Source organism: Cervus elaphus, chromosome 2 (genome assembly GCF_910594005.1).
Source record: "Cervus elaphus chromosome 2, mCerEla1.1, whole genome shotgun sequence".
In the NCBI taxonomy this organism is placed as follows: domain Eukaryota; kingdom Metazoa; phylum Chordata; class Mammalia; order Artiodactyla; family Cervidae; genus Cervus; species Cervus elaphus.
In genome coordinates, this window is record NC_057816.1 from 32,287,392 (window position 1) to 32,307,003 (window position 19,612).

The 19,612-nt window shown below is 41.5% G+C and overlaps 1 protein-coding gene across 10 annotated transcripts in view; it reads right to left on the reverse strand.

Annotated features, from left to right (window-relative positions):
* GAB2 (GRB2 associated binding protein 2) overlaps positions 1-19,612 on the reverse strand; it is a 177,929-nt gene that overhangs the window by 53,819 nt on the left and 104,498 nt on the right. For all 10 annotated transcript variants that reach the window (XM_043875539.1, XM_043875542.1, XM_043875535.1 and 7 more), the window contains one exon: positions 7,688-7,988. In XM_043875539.1, the coding sequence (XP_043731474.1) occupies positions 7,688-7,988 (301 nt within the window). The remainder of the gene's footprint in view (positions 1-7,687; positions 7,989-19,612) is intronic.

Genomic DNA, 19,612 nt, shown 5'->3' on the forward strand with positions numbered 1-19,612 from the left:
ATAGACTGTAAAGTTCTCTAAAAGCAACAGGTACTTAAATCATATCCTGTTCATCTTGACCTTCAGATATAAAAATCGTCACATTCACCAAAAGCACTACATGGAAAGCAGAGAAACAAGCAGCTACCATTCACACTGCACACCTATGCACTTCCCCAGTTTCCCCCCAGCCCCTCGGTGAGGGAGCATCATCTCCACATGAGAGATGATGACACCTAAAAGAGATACTTACTCAACATCTAGAGCACATAAGTAGTGGCAGCCAGTGTGCCTTTCAGAGTGCATGTGAGAGTGAGGGGCGCTGCAGGCCCTGCACTGGCCATGGAATTAGAGGAAGGCGGGGACCGCTGGGGACGAGAAGCTCTCGGCTTAAAGGATTCGAAGGGGTGGGGGCTTTCCGAGCAGTGGATGACTCCTGAGCCCATGAATAATTCACCCAAGCTCTGCACTCGGAGCTGGCTCTTTTTGTGTGTGGTACATCTGGTCAGGGACAGCTGCCCATGACGGAGCCACAAACGTGAGGTCTTGGCCCCGCCTGCTCGTAAACACAGCTCAGAGCAGCTTTCTGCTCCCTGCTCGGGGACTGAAGGCTGTTTTGATTCCCAGAGAAGGCAGGGTTCTTACTGTTGCTTGTGCATGCGTGTATACACACACGCACGCACGCACGCACGCACACATACACCTCCCCCCCCCAAACAAACAAAAAGCCAACTCCACATATATAACACGAAATCCTGATATTCATTCTTGGAATTGTTTTTCCTTCCTGAGTGTCATTCCTGGTTTCCTTTTGGAAAGAGTTCTCTATCAGGAGGCTGTTTTCCCCACCCTTGGGTTGATATTCAGACTCTGTGTCACTCTTGGTTTGGTCTTGATACTAGGCAGGTTTTATCCTAAGCATTTTTGGCTGAAATATGTGAGGAACTGGAGAGTGGTAGCAGAAAGAAGAAGCTGGGGGTGGCAAGAAGGATTAAAAAAAGACTCCATCTGCCACAGAACTCCTTCCAGCTGAAAGTGAAAAACACAAGTTTTTTTTTTTTAACGACAGATCCCATCACAACTCTTTTTAAAAAAAAAAAAGAAACAAGGAATATGTACTTGAAGGAGGCTCTGTATGGGAAGGAATTTCTACAGGACCAATAACAAGTGAAGGTATGGACGGCACAGGTCTTGGGGACGCCTCTGCATAGACTACAACGTGAATCCGCCACTGGGAAATACGAAACTTGAGGGGCTGCCAGTGGTCTAAGGTCTGTGTTGATAAGCTCATAGAGAAACAGAACCAGTGGGTGAAAAGAAGATTTTCTCTATTTGAAGAAATGAAACTAAGCCCTCAATCAAGTGACTTCTTCACATCATCCCAGAGTTGGGATGTGAGCTCAGGCACCCCCTTCACCCACCCACCACAGACTCACCAATAGAGACTGATGGCTGGATTAAAGCTCTACAGGTTACTAAACTCTTGGAATATTCCAGCCCAAGGATTTCAGCAATATGGACTGGTGAGGAGGGAAACCTGAACCAGCTGCAGAACCCTGGTAGAAGGGGTCAAAGAGTGCTTTCAATCTACTACGTGGTATCCACAGGGGCGAAAACAACAGGGCTTGGCTCTGGCTGATGTTCACATTCCAGGAGGTCCGGGGCAAAGAGATGGCGTGTGAGAATGCAGTCAGACTTGGGTTAGACTAGAATCCTGGCTCCATCATTTTCTAGCTGTGACCATGAGTCGAGATCATTGCTACCTCAAAGGATTACTGTGAATTTTTAGTAAGAATGTATTTTACATACCCTATTTTACAAAGGGTAGATGCTCAGTACACAGCCCCTATTATTTCCTTTTGTGGTCACTGAGGGTTACCTATGAAGTACAGGATGCGTCTCACACGAGGCAGGTGGACAAATCCCAGCAACAGGAGAGTGGCGCTGTGTTTAGGAAGAAACTTAGGCAGACGAGGGCTGGAGAGTCTGTCTGAACCCAGACAATGCATGGGTATGACAGACAAGAGCTTTAGTCCTGGAGTGTTAGGCATGGATTAAAAAATAGCACTCTTTTTTTTATTTGAAAGAAATGGAAACACAGTTGATTAAATGAAATAAAGCACTTCAGCAAAAGTAGGTAGTCAAATGTTAACTTCCTTCCTGCTTTTCCTCATATCCTGATTCTAAAAGAAACACTGACTTAGATGATTAACCTTCCACTCCTTACCTGAAGGTTTTATAGATAAGATATACTTTTAGAAAGTGCTTCTAAGTTAAAACAAAACCTATTATGTAGCTGAATCTTGTTACATACCAGATTCTACCAGAGGAAGAAAATCCACTTATTTTCATCAGAAAGATCTCACAAAGAATCCTAAACCTCGATCATAGACAACTAATGTTCTTGCTCTGATAATTAACCCACTAGACATCTATTAAATAATCCCTTATAAAAGAAGTTAAAAGTTAAAGGGAATATATTGTCTAACAGACAAAGCCGTTGAAAAACACTGACTTGGTTACTTGTCGCCTCCTTAATATTTTCCCTCTTTTCCTTCCCTCGCTGAGCTGGTGGTGCGTGGGCTGGTGCCTCCATCCGTGGAGATGCTTCTGTTATAGAACTTCCCTGGGACTGTCTGGTTATGTCTGTTCCCTCCACTAGACTATGATGTCTGAGTGCTGCAACTCTGCTGTTCATCTTTATAGTCTGTAGCCTCAGTGGTTATGACAGGGACTGTCACAGAATAAGTCTTCCATAAAGATCTGCTGAGTGAATGAACAATGTATGAATGAACAAATGGATATTCCTACCAAAAGAAAATATGCCCAGATGATGCGGTTATACACATTTGAATTTGAATCATACTTAAATTCTATATAGTAAAAGTAGAGATTCAGACAATAACTGTTTTTTAAATATGTGATTTAAAAATAAGATATTTGCACCAACAATAAATTTTGCTACATTTTAAGGATAAATTTTTTTTTGTAGGGACACTTCTAATCCCACAAGAGAATAGTTCAGTTTAAAGTAACTTGCTTTCTGGTTCCTCCCCAACCCCATTATACATATTTCCTAAAATCTGATGTATTTCTTGGACTTACTTCTCACATTTATGAAAGCTTTGAGACTAGAGGGTCTCTGGCTTTTTTCTCCTGCTTTTTAAAAACCTCTTCCTCATTTTCTTCTTTTTTTTTTTGCATAAGCATTTTATTCCTCCATCAAAAATAAAATGAAAAACAAAATCCATAAAAGCTATAATAACAAAGATTTGGTCAAGTAGAACCAAAAATTTCACCCAGGGAGCAAAAATTATACCAAAGAATTTAAGAGTAAAATGGGGCTTCATAATCCTTACTCAAGGAAGATCACAGAATTCCTAGAGAAGGACATCTAGTCCAGGCACAATCAGCTACATAATTTGCAAAGCCCAGTGCAAAGTGAAACTTCAAGGCCCCTCGCTCAAAAATTAAGAACTTCAACACAAATAAATGTAAAGATAACTTGTGCTCATGGATTTTAAGAATCTGCATTGTTAAAATGTCTATACCGCCCCAAACCATTTACAGATTCAGTGCAATCCTCATCAAGATTCCAATAGCATTTTTTACAAAAATAGAAAAAACAATCCTAAAATTCATATGGAACCACAAATCATCCCAGATAGCCAAAGCAATGTGGAGAAAGAACAAAATTGGAGGGGTCACACTTCTGGATGTCAAAGTATATTACAAAGCTATAGTAATCAAAACAGCATGGTACTGGCATACTAATAAAAAAACAGACACACAGACAAGTGGAACAGAACAAAAAGCCCCAGTATATGGTCAACATTTCATAAAGGAGCCAAGAATACTCAAAGGAGAAAAGTCTCTTCAGTAAATGGTATTGGGAAAACCAGATATTTACATGCAAAAAAATAAAATAAAATAAGATTAAAACCCAATCTCACACTATGCACAAAAATTAACTTGAAATGCATTAGACTTAAATGTAAGACCTGAAACTATAAACATCCTAATAGAAAACACGGAGGAAAAGTTCTTTGACATTGGTCTTGGCAATGATTTTTTTTTTTTTTTGGATGTGACACCAAAAGCACAAGTAGAAAAGGCAAAAATAAACAAGAGGGACTACATCAAACTACAAAGCTTCTGCACAGAGAAAGAAACAATCATTAAAATGAAAAAGCAGCTTCAGGAATGGGAGAGAAATACTTGCAAACCTCATATCTGATAAGGCGTTAATACCCCAAATACACAAGGAACTCATATCACTTGATAGCAAAATCTCAAATAATCTGATTAAAAAATGGGCAGAGGACCTGAATAGACCTTTTTCCAAAGAAGATATCTGAATAGTCAACAGGTATAGAAATGCAAATAAAGTCAAAACCACAATGAGATACCACCTCACACCTGTTAAATGGCTAGTATCAAAAAGATTGTGGTAAGCGTGACCAGAGATATGGGGAAAAGGGAACCCTTGTGGACTGGAGGTGGGAATATAAATTGGTACAGCCACTATGCAAAGCAGTATGGAGGTTTTACTCAAAAAATTAAAATCCAAGGCTGATTCATATCAATGTATGACAAAACCCACTGGAAAAAAAAAATAATAATAAAAAAAAAAAAAATTAAAAGTAGAACCATACAACCCAGTAATTCCACATCTGGATATATCACTGAAGGAACTGAAGTTACTGTCTGGAAGAGTCATCTGCCCCCTCATGTTAATTTCAGCATTATTTACAGTAGGAGTGACATGAAAAGAACCTAAAGGTCCACTGAGGAATGAATGGATGATGAAAATGTGACCATATATGTGTGTGTGTGTGTGTGTATATATATATATATATATATATATATCACATTATACATATACATACACACACACACATACTTTTTTTAACTGGAGTATATTCGGTTTACAATGTTGTGTTAATTTCTGCTGTACAGGGAATACACAAATCCACTCTCCTCTAGACTCCAAACCCATACAGGTCACTGCAGAGTCCTGAACCAAGTTCCCTGTGCGATACAGTGGGTTCTTATTGTCTTTTTATACAATAGTGGGTAGGTGTCAATCTTAATCTCCCAATTTATCACCCTCCTTTCCTCCATGGTAACCATAAATTTGTTTTCTGTATCTGTGAATCAATTTCCGTTTTGTAAACAGGTTCCTTTGTACCATTTTACATTCCACCAGCAACATATGAGGTGGGATACATGAGCAAAGTATGTTTCTTCACATCCTTGCCAACACTGGTCACTGTCCATATTTTGATTACAGTCATCCTAGTGGGTGTGAAGTGTTATCTCATTGTGGCTTTGTTTCACATCTCCCTAATGAGTAAGGATGTCCAACATCTTTGCATTTTCTCATGGGCTTACTGGTTATTTGTATATCTTCTCTGGAATAATGTCTATTCAGATCCTTTACCCATTTTTAAATGAGGTTATTTTTCTTGTTACTGAGATGTAATAGTTCTTTTTATATTCTAGATACTAGACCCTTATCAGATATGATTTGGAAATAATTCCTCCCATTCTGTAGCAGGAGTTTCTCAAAACTATTTTGCAGCTGTAAGTCAGACCTACTGAATCAGTACCCATGAATTAAAAGATGAAAGCTTTTATGGTGATTCTGATGACCCACCAGGTTTGTGAACAAATAATCCAGACCAGAGCTTCTCAAATTTTAATGTGCCTACAAATCACCTAGGTATCTTAATACAATCCTGAGGGAGATAGAACATTTCACTAGGATACCATGGTAATAACAGTTGCAAATGTGATCCACAGATGAATGCTAAAATTAGTGGGCAAAAGTTTAAGCAGAAATGGGGTATTTGCTCATCATTAAAGTACTTCCTCCAAAACATTTATTAATTATGAAAGCATAGATAGCAGCTTTACAGTGGAAGAAGGTGTCAGATACCATCTTAACCAAGTGATCAAGGTAACATGACCAGTAATAAGGCATATTGACACCATGTGTCTAATACAACATGCAGAGAAAGGCACATTACCTCTGTGGTAGTCTCCCCCAAACCTCAATTTAATCATGAAAAAACATCATACAAATTCAAACTGAGGGAGATTCTACAAAATATCTAGCCAGTATGCCTTAAAAGTGTCAAAGTCAAAGAAGACAAGAGAGTCTGAGAAACTGGCATCCCAGATTGGAGGTCCAAGAGACAGAACCACCACATCTAATATGGTATCCTGGACCAAATCCTGAACAGAATAAAGACACTGGTGAAAAACAAGTGAAATCCCAACACACTGCAACTAACTGTATTGTACCAATCAACATTTTGACAACTATACTCTGGTTAAGAAAGGTGTTAACATTAGGGAAAGCTGGATGAAAGATACATGGGAACTTGCTGTACAGTTCTGCACCTCTTCTGTTAAGTCCAACATTATTTCAGAATAAGAAACTTAAAAAAATATGCCGATTCTGATCCTGTAAGTCTGAGCAGAAGTCTTCTGTCTTCCTAACAAGTTCCCAGGAGAGGTTGATGCTGTTCGTCCATAAATCCCACTCTGATATTAAGAGTCTAAATCAATGGTTCTCAAACTTAACCGTGCATCAGATCACCTGGTGGGCTGGTTAAAACACCTCCAGAGTTTCTGATTCACTAAGTCTGGGTGGGGCTTAAGAATCTTCATTTCCAATAGGTTCCCAGATGAGGCTGATGTTGATGAGCTAGAAACAGTTTTCATGTTTTTAAAGGGTTCTAAAAAGTTTAGAAAACAGGTATAGGAATCAGAGATTGTATGTGGCCTTCAATTATTTACAGAATATGGATGCTGAGTCCCAGACCCTTGCCACTCGGTGTGAAGCCTTTAAAAGGCTGATGCCTAGGTCCCACCCCTGACATTCTTAGCTAACTGATTTGATATGGATCCTCAGCATCAACATTAAAAAATGTTCCTCTTTAATTCTGATATGTAACCAGGTTTAGGAAACTACTAACTTAGGCTTTCCATCTGCCACACACACACACAAAAACCCTACTCCTCAATCATCCTAGAGTTGGGGATGAGACCAAACAAATGTCAAAGAGCAATTCTGCAACTGAAGCCTCACTTAAAAATGTTGAGCTACTCTTTCTGTGAAGGCTAACAAAATCCAAACACAAGTCAGAACTCCCCCCTTCTCATGTGTCCGTTCCCAGGGAAACATAAAGAACAGTGGATTGTATATCAACAGTAATTACAAAGAATCCCACACCTCCCCATGCCAGAAAAGTGGAAAGTATAACTGTGCAGGTTGTTCGGAAGCAGAAGACAGGAATGGACAGAGGATGGATCAAAGAAGAGAGTAAGGTGCAAGCTGCCCCACGTGTGGTTGACAAGTTAACCAGGCACAGAGAGCCAGACAGCTGAGGGGAGAGAGGGCAGACCTGAGAAACGGCGTGGCGTGGAGGTGCCTGAAGAAATACCATCGAGTACCTTGAGCTTCCTCATAACCCCGACATGCCTGCTTTCCATGTGAGCAGACTCGGGGCTAGGAGGCCCTCTGCTCTGCGGCCAACCCCTTCACACTCTCACCCTCTGCCTACTCCTCCACCTCAGAGGACAGCCTTTCGCTGAAGCCCGCTCTGCTCGTTCAAGGAGTCTGAAGGCTGCCGCCTTGGCCGCAGGGGCCCAGCCACTGCCAGGAGGCCCCTGGTCCCTCCCGAGAAGGCTCTCGTACCTGTGCTCTCTTCTGCCTGGTTGAAGCCGCAGATCTGGCAGATGCTCTGGACCCACTTATTCATGTCCTCCTCCGTCTCGGCTACCAGGTAGAAGGTGCGCTCGCTGGTCTTGATGTCGAACACGAAACTGTCCTGCAGCTCCTTCTTGTTGAAGGTCAGGCCTGCATCCACCTGCTCGCAGAAGTTCAGGTTGATGATGCGCAGGGGCTTCTTGGAGTGATCATTCTTGTAGTACTCCAGGACGTCGGGGTCGCCACTCATCCGGCCGCTCCGCAGGATAAACCAGCGTTTCTTCCAGGCCTGCACGGGAAGGAGTGAGAGGAGGGGGAGAGTATGAATTACTTCAAAGCTTCTCACAGGTCCTCAGATATCACCAGGCTGAGGGTGGGGACTGTTGCACCTGCTGGCCAAGCGTGACCTCTATCTCCTTTTTGTGTTTCCCCAGAGTTTCAAAAACAGCGGATGACTTTAGAAGACACGTTAACGCAGCATTTCACTACTGAAACAGGATCTTATCACTATGAAATGAGATACCGCATTTCCACTTTTTCAGATCAAGAGGTCAGATGAGGACTAAAACACTTTATACAATTATCCCATCAAGCTAGAATACAGCCTCAAACTCACAGGACTTTTAGTCAGGGTGGAACCTGCAAAACCATAACATCTCAGTTTATGGACGGAGTCCCCCACTAAGACAGAGTGAGTGGAAGCAACAATGTCACATACAGCAAGTAGCAGAGAAAAAAGTTTCCAAGCTTTCAGTCCCTGGTGCTTTTACCCAATCATGATGCCTTGGAAGAATGACATAGAAACCCTTCTAAAACTTCCCTGAAGCACATAACTTCAGGATTTCCCCCATCTCAACCACTATATATAGTGGATAATAGTATATCCCTAGTATTTATAATACAGCCCTGTACATAATAAGCACTCAATATATATTCCTGAATGAATAAACTCCTTATGTCATGCCATATTATGGAATTTAACACTCAGTTACGCATTTCCTTATGTTGTCTTCTACATTCCATCTCTTCAGTGAGACTGAGGAATCTGTAAGCAGACATCACACAAAGTGGTAAAAAGATATCACAAATAAAACAGCCTCGGGTGGAGTCTATGCTTCACCAAGGACTAGCTGTGTGATTTTTAGATAAAGTTAATAACTCTTTGGAGCTTGCTTTATCTATAGAATGAGAATCACTGCTTTATCTATAGAATAGAATATCATCACCAACTGTCCTACCTACCTTATAGGGTTTATTCTGCACACAAAGCACTATGATGCAACCCTAAAGCGCCACTAATGCCAAGGACCTGACTGTCATCACGGTTCTTCAGACCTCACTGGGACTCCATTCCATTAATCCTGGCACTTTGCACCCTCACCTTCTATCTCCAGCCTCGCTTCCTTCTACCTGCCTTGTTCCTGTATCCATCATTATAATCATTCTCTTGCTTCTCTTCCTCTCTTTCTCTGAGAAACCATAACCCTTGACTAAGTCTAATGATTAGCCTACTCTGCCTGTTCCCACTCAGCTGTACGGAGCTGGAGAAAATCATACAACCACGTTGGCTGCTCTCACCTTAAGCTCAAGTGAGCCCTCACGCTGCGACAGTCTGACTACGTTTATCTGGTCCGTGATTTTCTCTTGCTCTTTGACAATCATCTGAACCTCACCCTCTTTAAACCTGTAGCACCTCCACTCTTTGGTATGTGAATATACAAGCAAGCAGAAGAGAATCGACACATGTTCCATTACTGTATTTACCAATCTGCCTGCATTATAGCAAAGTAGTTTATTACTATGCAGCATGGATGGTTCACCCAGTTTAAGGCCCACTTTCTTCCACTAGAGCATCACCCCCTCTCACTACATGGGGACATCACTGTATCTTGGCAATCACTGCATCTTCCCTCCCTCCTAGGATCATTCCCACCAGGACACCAACTTGTTCCATCTCAGGAAAAAAAAAAAATGCAAAGTTTGGCTTAATCCCACATTCCCTTCCAACTATAGCCCAGTTTTCTGCTCCTCTTTACGGAAAAACCTCAGAGATTTCTATAGTGTTAATCGTTGTTTCCTCTCCTCCCATTATTTTCTTGGAAGCAATACAAGCAGGCTGCCCCCGACCCCCACCTCCCTCAACAGAGGTCTTAAAGAGTTCAAATACTCTAAAGCAACTTTTGGATTTGACTTGATCTCTCAGCAACATCTGATAATAGTTTACTATTCCATTCTCTTTGAAGCATTTTCCTCATTTGGCTTCAGTGCTCACTCTCAATTTTCGTATCTCCCAGCTTCTCTTTTTCAGTTTCCAGTTCTGGTTCCTCCTCGTCTCCCTGACTTCTAAAGGCTGGAATGCCCCATCCTCAGTTCTTAGACTCTTCTCTTTCTATATCCACCTCTTAGGTTATTCTATTTCATTTCACAGGTTTAAAAGTCATCTAACTGCTGTAATTGGCAAATTTATAGCTCCAGCCCATATCCGTCTATAGAACTCTAGAGTCTCATACCTGCTTCTCACTAATAGGCATCTCAAGTCTTTATTTTTTTTTTTTTATTAGTTGGAGGCTAATTACGTTACAATATTGTAGTGGTTTTTGCCATACTTTGACATGAATCAGCCATGGATTTACATGTGTTCCCCATCCCGATCCCCGCTCCCGCCCCCCTCCCCCTCCCATCCCTCTGGGTCTTCCCAGTGCACCAGCCCTGAGCACTTGTCTCATGCATCCAACCTGGGCTGGTGGTCTGTTTCACCCTTGATAGTATATCAAGTCTTTCTTTAAAAATACATTTTATTTATCTGGCTGCATCGGGTCTTAGCTGGGGCATGAGGAAGTTTGTTGTGTCGCATGACATCTTTCATTGAGACATGGACTCTCTAGCTGTGCGTGAGGGCTCCGAGGTAGCACCACTCAGGCTTGGCTGCTCCACGGCATGTGGGATCTTAGCTACCCAACCAGGGCTCAAACCCACGCCCCTTGCTTTGCAAGGCAGATTCTTAACCACTGTGCCACCAGGGAAGCCCTGGCATCACAAACTTCCTTTAAACTGAGCTCTTCCTATCCTCCAAGTCTCTTCTTCCTTCAATGTTTCCCATCTCAGTTACGAGCAGCTCCAACCTTCCAGCTGCTCAGGCCAAAAATCTTGCTGTCAGTCATCGACTCCTAAACCCAACAGCAAATCCGGTTGGTCCGAACAGTTGTAAACATACATTTACAACCTGGTCACTTCTCCACACCTCCATGGTTACACGCTTTGTCGAGTCCACCGTTCAGCCGCCTTCCTGCTTCTGTGCTTTCATCCGGCAATCTGTTCCCGACATGAAAGCTGCTGTCAATCAGGGCACAGCGCTTCTCTGCACCAAGTGTCCTCTGGCTTTCCACTCCACTCAGAGGAAAAGCCACAGTCCTCACAGTGGCCAGTGAGCCCCGGGCGACACCCCCTCACCCACACTCTCACCCTCTCCGCCCTGCCCCTCTCTGCCGCGTCCACTCTGCTTGAGCCACGCTGGCCGCACACGCCTGCCTCAGGGTCTCCGCTCTGGCTGTTCCCTCTGCCTGGAATACTCCTTCCCCAGATATTCCCATTGCTTATGCCTTCCATCAAGTCACTATTTAAATGTCACGTTACTGGACAGACATTTGAACTGTTTCGTTTTCCTGTTACTGTTTTCCTGGCTGCCCGACCGTCACACTCTCTCCCCCTTACTCTGCTATGCTGATCTCACCAGCACCCACACCACCTAAAACACGGTATGGCTGCTGATTCCACCCACCTCCTAGAATGTAAACTCCATGAGGGCAGGTATTGGTTCTTTTTATCCCATGCTACATTCTCTGCGTTTACAGTTGAGCCTGGCACATCGGTGGTTATCAGTAAGTAGGTACTGGATTAATTACTGAATCATTTTCTCCCATCCAAGTATTAAGCAGGCCCAACCCTGCTTAGCTTTCATGATCAGACAAGGTCAGGCACGTTCAGGGTGGTATGGCCATAGGCTGAATCATCTTCTTACATGAACTCCTGACAGAATCCAGAAGGTCAGGGGGATATAACTATTGCCTAATAAGCCTTAGGTGGAAGTGAAGATTAAGGTATAGGATAGAGCTGAGGAAAATAAACCTGAGTACCTTCAACCATAGTTGCCTAAACTCTTGCCCAGGCCACTGTGTTCAAAACTCTCTGTGCGCTTGTGTGTGTGCAAGCTGCAGGTACATGTACATAATGCAAGTGTGTGGATAGCATGGAGAAGTTTTTAAAGGTATTGAAGGGTGTGTTTCAGTTGATGTATCCTCTTTTAGGGCCTGGCTCTGTAGAAAGAACTGTCTCCAAATCACTGGGGTGCAGGTGCAAACGTCAACACACATACACACACTGTCATAAACAAGAAAAAGGTGTTTCGAACAGATAACATCGGAGCCCGTCAGGTTCTGCTTGCAAGAAATGGTGGAGGCTGATAAACGGCTGCGAACAAAATGCTGATGAATTTATGACAGAGCAGGCAAAGCCATCCAGTCTGGTCTCAGATTCACATCCCTATTCTGCCACAACACCCGCTGCCCCAACTTTCATGTACTTTTTTTTTTTTTGGAAACCACATAATTCAGAAGCAAATATAAGCAACTCCATAGAATCTAGCTCCAAAGACAACTTCTCCAGTGCCTCAGCTGAAATGAATCTCTACTTCCCCCGAACCTTCATCACACTTTTTATGAACTTCTCATGGCATGTCATTTTTTTTTTTTTACAACATATTACAGTTATTTTAGTATTTGTTATTTCTTCCCAAGTAGACAATGAATAAAATCTCCTCCTACTCCTCTCTGAATCTCCATGGTAGGTGTTTGCTAAACATTACTAACTTGAACTGCTCTTATCTCCTTGGCCTCATTTATGTTTATGTTTCCTTCCCGCCATCCATCTATCCATCCATCCACGCAACAAATATTTATTTAGTGCTTAATATGCTTCAGGGCCCTCCCAGGTGGCGCACTGGTAAAGAATCTGCCTGCCAATGCAGGAGACACAAGAACGTGGGATTGATCCCTGGGTCAGAGTGATTCCCTGGAGTAGGAAAAGGCAACCCCCTCTAGTATTCTACCCTAAAAAATTCCATAAACAGAGGAGACTTTACTAACTTCTCAAAGGAGGACAAAGGCATACAGATGGCTGCATTTGGAGGGTATTACGGTAAATGAAATAAAGCAGACAGGGAGGGACAAAACGCCACATGGTATCACCTGCACGTGGAATCCAAAAGATAAAACAAACTAGTGAATATGACAAAAAGGAGACAGACTCACAGATACAGAGAACAAACTCGTGGTTACCAGTGGGAAGAGGGAAGAGGGTAGGGTGAGATGGCGGTAGGGGATCAAGAGGTACAAACTATTACATATAAAATAAATAAGCTACAAGGACATGTTGCACAACGCAATGGAGGATAGCCAATATTTTAGAGCTGTAAGTGGAACATAACCTTTAAAAATCGTGAATCATCATGCTGTACACCTGTAAACTATATAATATTATACATTAACTATATTTCAATTTTTAAAAAGGCATATAAATTGTAAAGCAAGAAAAAAATTGTCCCTATGTGGATGGCATGATTGTCCACATAAAAAATTCCAAGGAATTCAGGAAAAAAAATCCTAGGACAAGTAAGCAAGTCTGGCAGGGTCACAAAATACAGGCGAACCTCACTGTATTGAGCATGGCTTTATTACAGTCTGGGGGTGTTGCATATTATATGAATTGAAGGTCTGCAGCAGCCCTGTGTCCAACAAACCCATTGGTGCCACTTTTCAAACACCATCTGCTCACTTTATGTGTCTGTCTCACATTTTGGTAATTCTTGCATATTGCAAACTTTTTAATCATTATCTGTGATCAGTGATCTGACGAAGCTCAGGTGACAGCATTTTTTAAAAAATAACTTTTATATATGCACCAGGAAACCAAAAACTTCAGATGACTGCAATGTTTGCTTTATTGTGGTGGTCTGGAATCTAATTTGTAATATCTTCAAGGTATGCATGACAAGATGAACATACAAAAATTGATTTACTTCTGTATTCTATCAAATACACACATGGGCATAGAAAATGAAAATACAAGGCCATTTATTCATATAATCATTAAAAGAACACAAAAGAGGCATGAATCTAACAAAACATGTTCAATACATGTATGCTGAAAACTATATACAATGTTGATAAAAGGAAGTTTAAAAAACCTAAATGGAGAGGCACACCATGTTCATGGATTGAAAGACACAACACAGTACATCTCCCCAAATTGATGTTCAGATTTAACACAACTTTAATCAAAATCCCAGCATGAGCTTTTATGGATGTAGGTAGAAGTATTCTAAAATGTACAGAGAAAGGCAGAGAAGTACAATAGCTAAAACTACTTTGAAATAGTAGCTAAAAGGGGAAAAGCAGGCCCACTAGATTTCAATAATTACAGGATAGCTATAGAAATCAAGACCATGTCATACTGGCAGACACACACACAGAACCCAGAGAAAGTGAAAGTCGCTCAGTTGTGCCTGACTCTTTGCGACCCCATGGACTATACGGTTCATGGAATTCTCCAGGCCAGAATACTGGAGTGGGTGGCCTTTTCCTTCGCCAGGGGATCTTTGCAACCCAGGGATCGAACCCAGGTCTCCCGCAATTGCAGGTGGATTCTTTACCAGCTGAGCCACCAGGGAAGCCCACACAAATATGTTCAACTGATTTCTGACAAAGGTGAAAAAGAAATTCAGTGGAGGAACAGCCTTTTCAATAACTGATGCTGAAGCAACTGGGCATCCATAGCAGGGAAAAAAGTGAATCTCGATCTAAGTCTCACACCTTATACAAACATGAACTCAAAATGAATCATGAAAAAAACAAAAACAAACAAAAAAACAAAATGAATCATGAACTCAAATATACAGTTATAAAACATTTAGAAAAAAATTGGAGGAAATCATTGTATCTAGTGCTAAGCAAAGAGTTCTTAGACTTCTTAGACCAGACACCAAAAGCATAGTCCATAAAAGGAGAAGTTTATAAATTAAGATTTCACTGAAATTCAAAACTTTAGAGGCTAAAAAAATAAGCTATAGAGTGGGAGAAAATATTTGCCAACTACATATTTGACAAACGAGAGTATGGAGAACACATAAAGAACTCTCAATACCCAACAGTTTAAAAAGGGAAATAGTCCAAGTAGGACTTAGGCAGAACATGAAGAGACATTTCACTAAAGAGCACATACATATGGCAAATACGCATACGAAAAGTTCAACATCATCAGCAATTGAGGAAACACAAAACCACAAAAAGATATTATCACAAATGCAACAATGGCTAAAATTTTAAAAACTTGTAACAACACAAAAATGCTGGCAATAAGGCAGAGAAAATGTGTCACTCAAACATTGCTGGTAGAATCTAAAAGGATATAGCCACTCTGGAAAACAAGTTTGGCAGTTTCTTTTTTAATTTTTATTGGAGTGTAGTTGCTTTGCAATGTTGTGCTGGTTTCAGGTGTACAACAAAGTGAACCAATTACACAGATAGATATTTCCACTTTTTTTGTTGTTTTTAATGTTCTTTTCCCCACATAGGTCATTACAGAGTACTGTGAAACTCCAATACTTTGGCCACCTCATGCCAAGAGTTGACTCATTGGAAAAGACCCTCATGCTGGGAGGGATTGAGGGCAGGAGGAGAAGGGGACGACAGAGGATGAGATGGCTGGATGGCATCACTGACTCGATGGACATGAGTTTGAGTAAACTCTGGGAGTTGGTGATGGACAGGGAGGCCTGGCGTGCTGTGATTCATGGGGTCGCAAAGAGTTGGACACGACTGAGCCACTGAACTGAACTGAACTGTGCTATAGAGCAGGTTCGTATTAGTTATCTGTTTTATATATAGTGGTGTGTATATGTTAATCCACTCTCTCCATCCCCCCTCCATCCCCTGGTAACCGTAAGTTGCTTTCTACATCAGTGCTTCTATTCTGTAGACAAGTTCATTTCCACCCTTTTTTATTCCACATAGAAGCAGTATCGTAAGATATCTGTCTTTGTGTGTCTTACTTCACTCAGTGTGACAGTCTCTAGGTCCATTCATGTTGCTGCAAATGGCATTACTTTTTATGGTTTAGTAATACTCCATTGTCTATATTAACAGGTATCACATCTTCTTTATTCATCCATCAGCCGATGGACATCTAGGTTGTCTCCATGTCCTGGCCGTTATAAACAGCGCTAAAATGAATACTGGGGTGCATGTATCTTTTTGAAACATGGTTTTCTCTGGCTATATGCCCAGTAGTCAGATTGCTGGGTCATACAGTAGTTCTACTTTTAGTTTTTTAAGGAACTGTAATACTGTTCTCCGTGGTGGTTGTACCAACTTACACTCCCACCAACAGTGTAGGAAGGTTTCCTTTTCTCCATACCTTCTCCAGCATTTACTATTTGTAGATTTTTTTTTTTTGATGATGGCCGTTCTTATTGGTATGAGGTGATACCTCGTTGTATTAATAGCTTTGATTTGCATTTTTCTAATAATTAGTGATGTTGAGCATCTTTTCATGTGTTTTTCGGTCATCTGTATGTCTTCTGTGGAGAGATGTTGGCAGTTTCTTTAAAAAAAATAAACATGCAACTGCTATATGACCCAGCAGCTGTATTCCCAGGCATTTATCCCAGAGAAATGAAGATTCACATTTATATAAAAACTTTTACATGAATGCTCATGTAAGTTTTATTATAATAACTCAAAACTGGAACAATCTAGACATCTTTCAGTGGGTAAGTGGTAAATAAACTGTGGTACTTCCCTACCATAGAATACTAATCATCAATAAAAAAGGAACAAAGTATTGACACATGCAAAATCCTGAATGAATTTCCAAAGAATTATGCTGTATTTTGTTAGAACCAGTCCCAGAAGGTTACATAATGTGACATTCCACTCATAGAGCATTCTTGAAATGACAGAATTTAGGAATGGATAGCAGATTAGTGGGGCTTTCCCAGTGGCTCAGTTGGTAAAGAATCCGCCTACAATGCAGGAGACCCTGGTTTTACTCCTGTGTTGGGAAGATCCTCTGGAGAAGGGATTGGTTACCCACTCCAGTATTCTTGGGCTTCCCTGGTGGCTCAGATGGTAAAAAATCTGCCTGCAATGCGAGAGACCTGGGTTTGATCCCTGGATTGGGAAGATCCCCTGGAGGAGGGCTTGGCAACCCACTCTAGTATTCTTGCCTGGAGAATCCCCATGGACACAGGGGCCTGAAAGGCTACAGTCCATGAGGCTGCAAAGAGTTGGACTAAGTGACTAAGCACAGCACAGCAGCATAGTGATTGTCAGTGGTTAAGGAGAGGGTTGGAACGGGACAGAAGTGGGTGAGGCTACTAGCACGTATAAACAGCTGGTGGGAACCTGCTGTCCGGCACAGGGAACTCAGCTCAGGGCTCTGTGATGACTTAGGTGGGTGGGATGGGGGTGGGCAGGACTGAGGTTCCGGAGGGAGGGGATCTATGTATACATATAGCTGATTCACTTTGCTGTACAGTAGAAACTAACAAAATATTGTAAAGCAATTATACTCCAATAATATTTTTTTTTAAGTAAAAAAAGAATTGGCTGTGGCTTCCCTGGTGGTTCAGAGGTAAAGAATCCACCTGCAATGCAGGAGGCGCAGGAGCCGTGGGTTCAATCCCTGGGTCGGGAAGATCCCCTGGAGGAGGAAATGGCAACCCACTCCAGTATTCTTGCCTGGAGAATCCCATGGACAGAGGAGCCTGGTGGGCTATAGTCTACGGGGCTGCAAAGAGTTGGACACGACTGAAGCAAGTTATCACGTGGCTATGAGAGGGCAGTATGAACGATTCTTTTGGTGATGGAAATGTTCTGGATCTTGACTGCAACAATACCAACATCTTTGTTGTCATACTGTGGCACAGTTTTGGAAAATGTTACCACTGGGTAGAAAGTGGTACAGGTTACTTGGGCTATTATTGTTACCACTATATGTGAATCTAAAATTACCTCATAATTGAGAGTTTAATTTAAAAAACTTATCCACAAGAGAATTGGAATGTTCATAGAAGAGAAGTAGAGATCATGGAGAGAAAGGTTGTTCATACTTGGCAGATGATTATAACCAGACCTAGTTGTCCTCAATCTTTCCCATTAGAGGATAGAGATGGGCTCTTCAGGAATCACATGAAAATATGATTAAACTTTAGAGCATTCAGGGTCCTGAGCAGGAGGACACAAAATGGAGTAAACTAAGAGTCACCAGCATTTCTAAACCTACTGAACTACCTGCCAGATCTAGAAGATCTTCGCTGCAATGGCATACATGATTCTCTGCCTTGGGGAAACATGTTAAATAAGGCACCAGCCAGCTTCTCCTATTTTTCTGTGTAGTTGCCAGGTTCCAAGACAGCTCCTAATGAATCTCGTTTCCCAGTGCAGCCTTATGTAGTCCTCTTTCCTACTGAATGAGGATGAATAATAGGATGCTGCTTAAATGAAAGTGTGTGACTTCCAAGGGTAAGGCATGAAAGACACTGTAGATTCTTTCTTGGTCTCCTTTGGATCAGCTGCCATGTTGTAAGGACACTCAAGCAGTACAAAGGAGGAATGCACATGGTGAGGAACTATGGCCTCCTGCCAGCTGTGAAAAGGAGCTATTCTTAGAAGCATAACTGTCAGTCCTAGTTAAGATCACAGCAACTATAGGTACTTTTTGACTGCAATTTCATGAGAGACCCTGAGCCAAGTCCAAACTAAACTGCTCCTAAATTGCCGATTCACAGAAATCACATTAAATAATAAATATTTATTTCTCCTTTAAGCCAGTAAGCTTTAGGGTAATTCGTTATCCTGCAATAAATAGTACATTTTACTTTGGGCTTCCCAGGTGGCTCAGTGGTAAAGAATCTGTCTGCCAATGCAGGAGTCGCAGGTGACGGGGTATTGATCCCTGTGTTGGGGAGATCCCCTGGAGGAGGAAATGGCAACCCACTCCAGTATTTTTGCCTGGAAAATTCCACGGACAGAGTAGCGTGGCGGGCACAGGTCATGGGATTGCAAAGAGTTGGACACGACTGAGCATGTGTCATGAGCATGAGCACATTTTAATTTTCACTACCAGGGCCATTTAGGTGTAACCAAAGGTAGCCACTGGGAGGACAGCCTTGACTATTTAGAAGACTAAAAGTAGAACCTAAAAGATAGATTAATAGGCTAAAGGAACAGAAGAATCTAGAAAGAGACCCATACGTACATCACCTATAGATTTAAGAAAAAGATGATACTGCAGTGCTGTGGAGAAAAATAAAACAAAGCCAAACTTGTCTTTTCAATAAGTGGAACTAGGTCAATCTGATAACGATGGGAAAAGATTCTTTACCCTTATGTCATGCCATATGTGAAAATTAATCTCAGATCACTGTAAACCCAAATGTGAAAGATGAAATAATAAAGCATTTAGAGGAAAACAAAGGAAAATATGTTCATGACTTTGGGGTAGGCAATGATTTCTTGAATACTCAAAACGCACTAAGACAAGAGAAAAAGTGAGCAATTATACAACATTAAACTTAGTTTCTGATCATCAAAAGGTACTGCCAAGAGAGTGGGAGGAGATATTTGCAATACATATGTCTCATATTCAGAACATATCTAAAAAAGTGTACAAATTAGCAGGAATAAGACCACTCAACAGAAAAATGAGCAGACACTATATAAGTTTGAACAGACACTATACAAAAGAAGATATTAAAGTGGCAATAGACATAAAAGGATCTCAACTTCTTTACTCATTGGAAAATGTAAATCAATAACACTAACAAAACCAGCAGAATGTTTATAATGAAAAAGACTG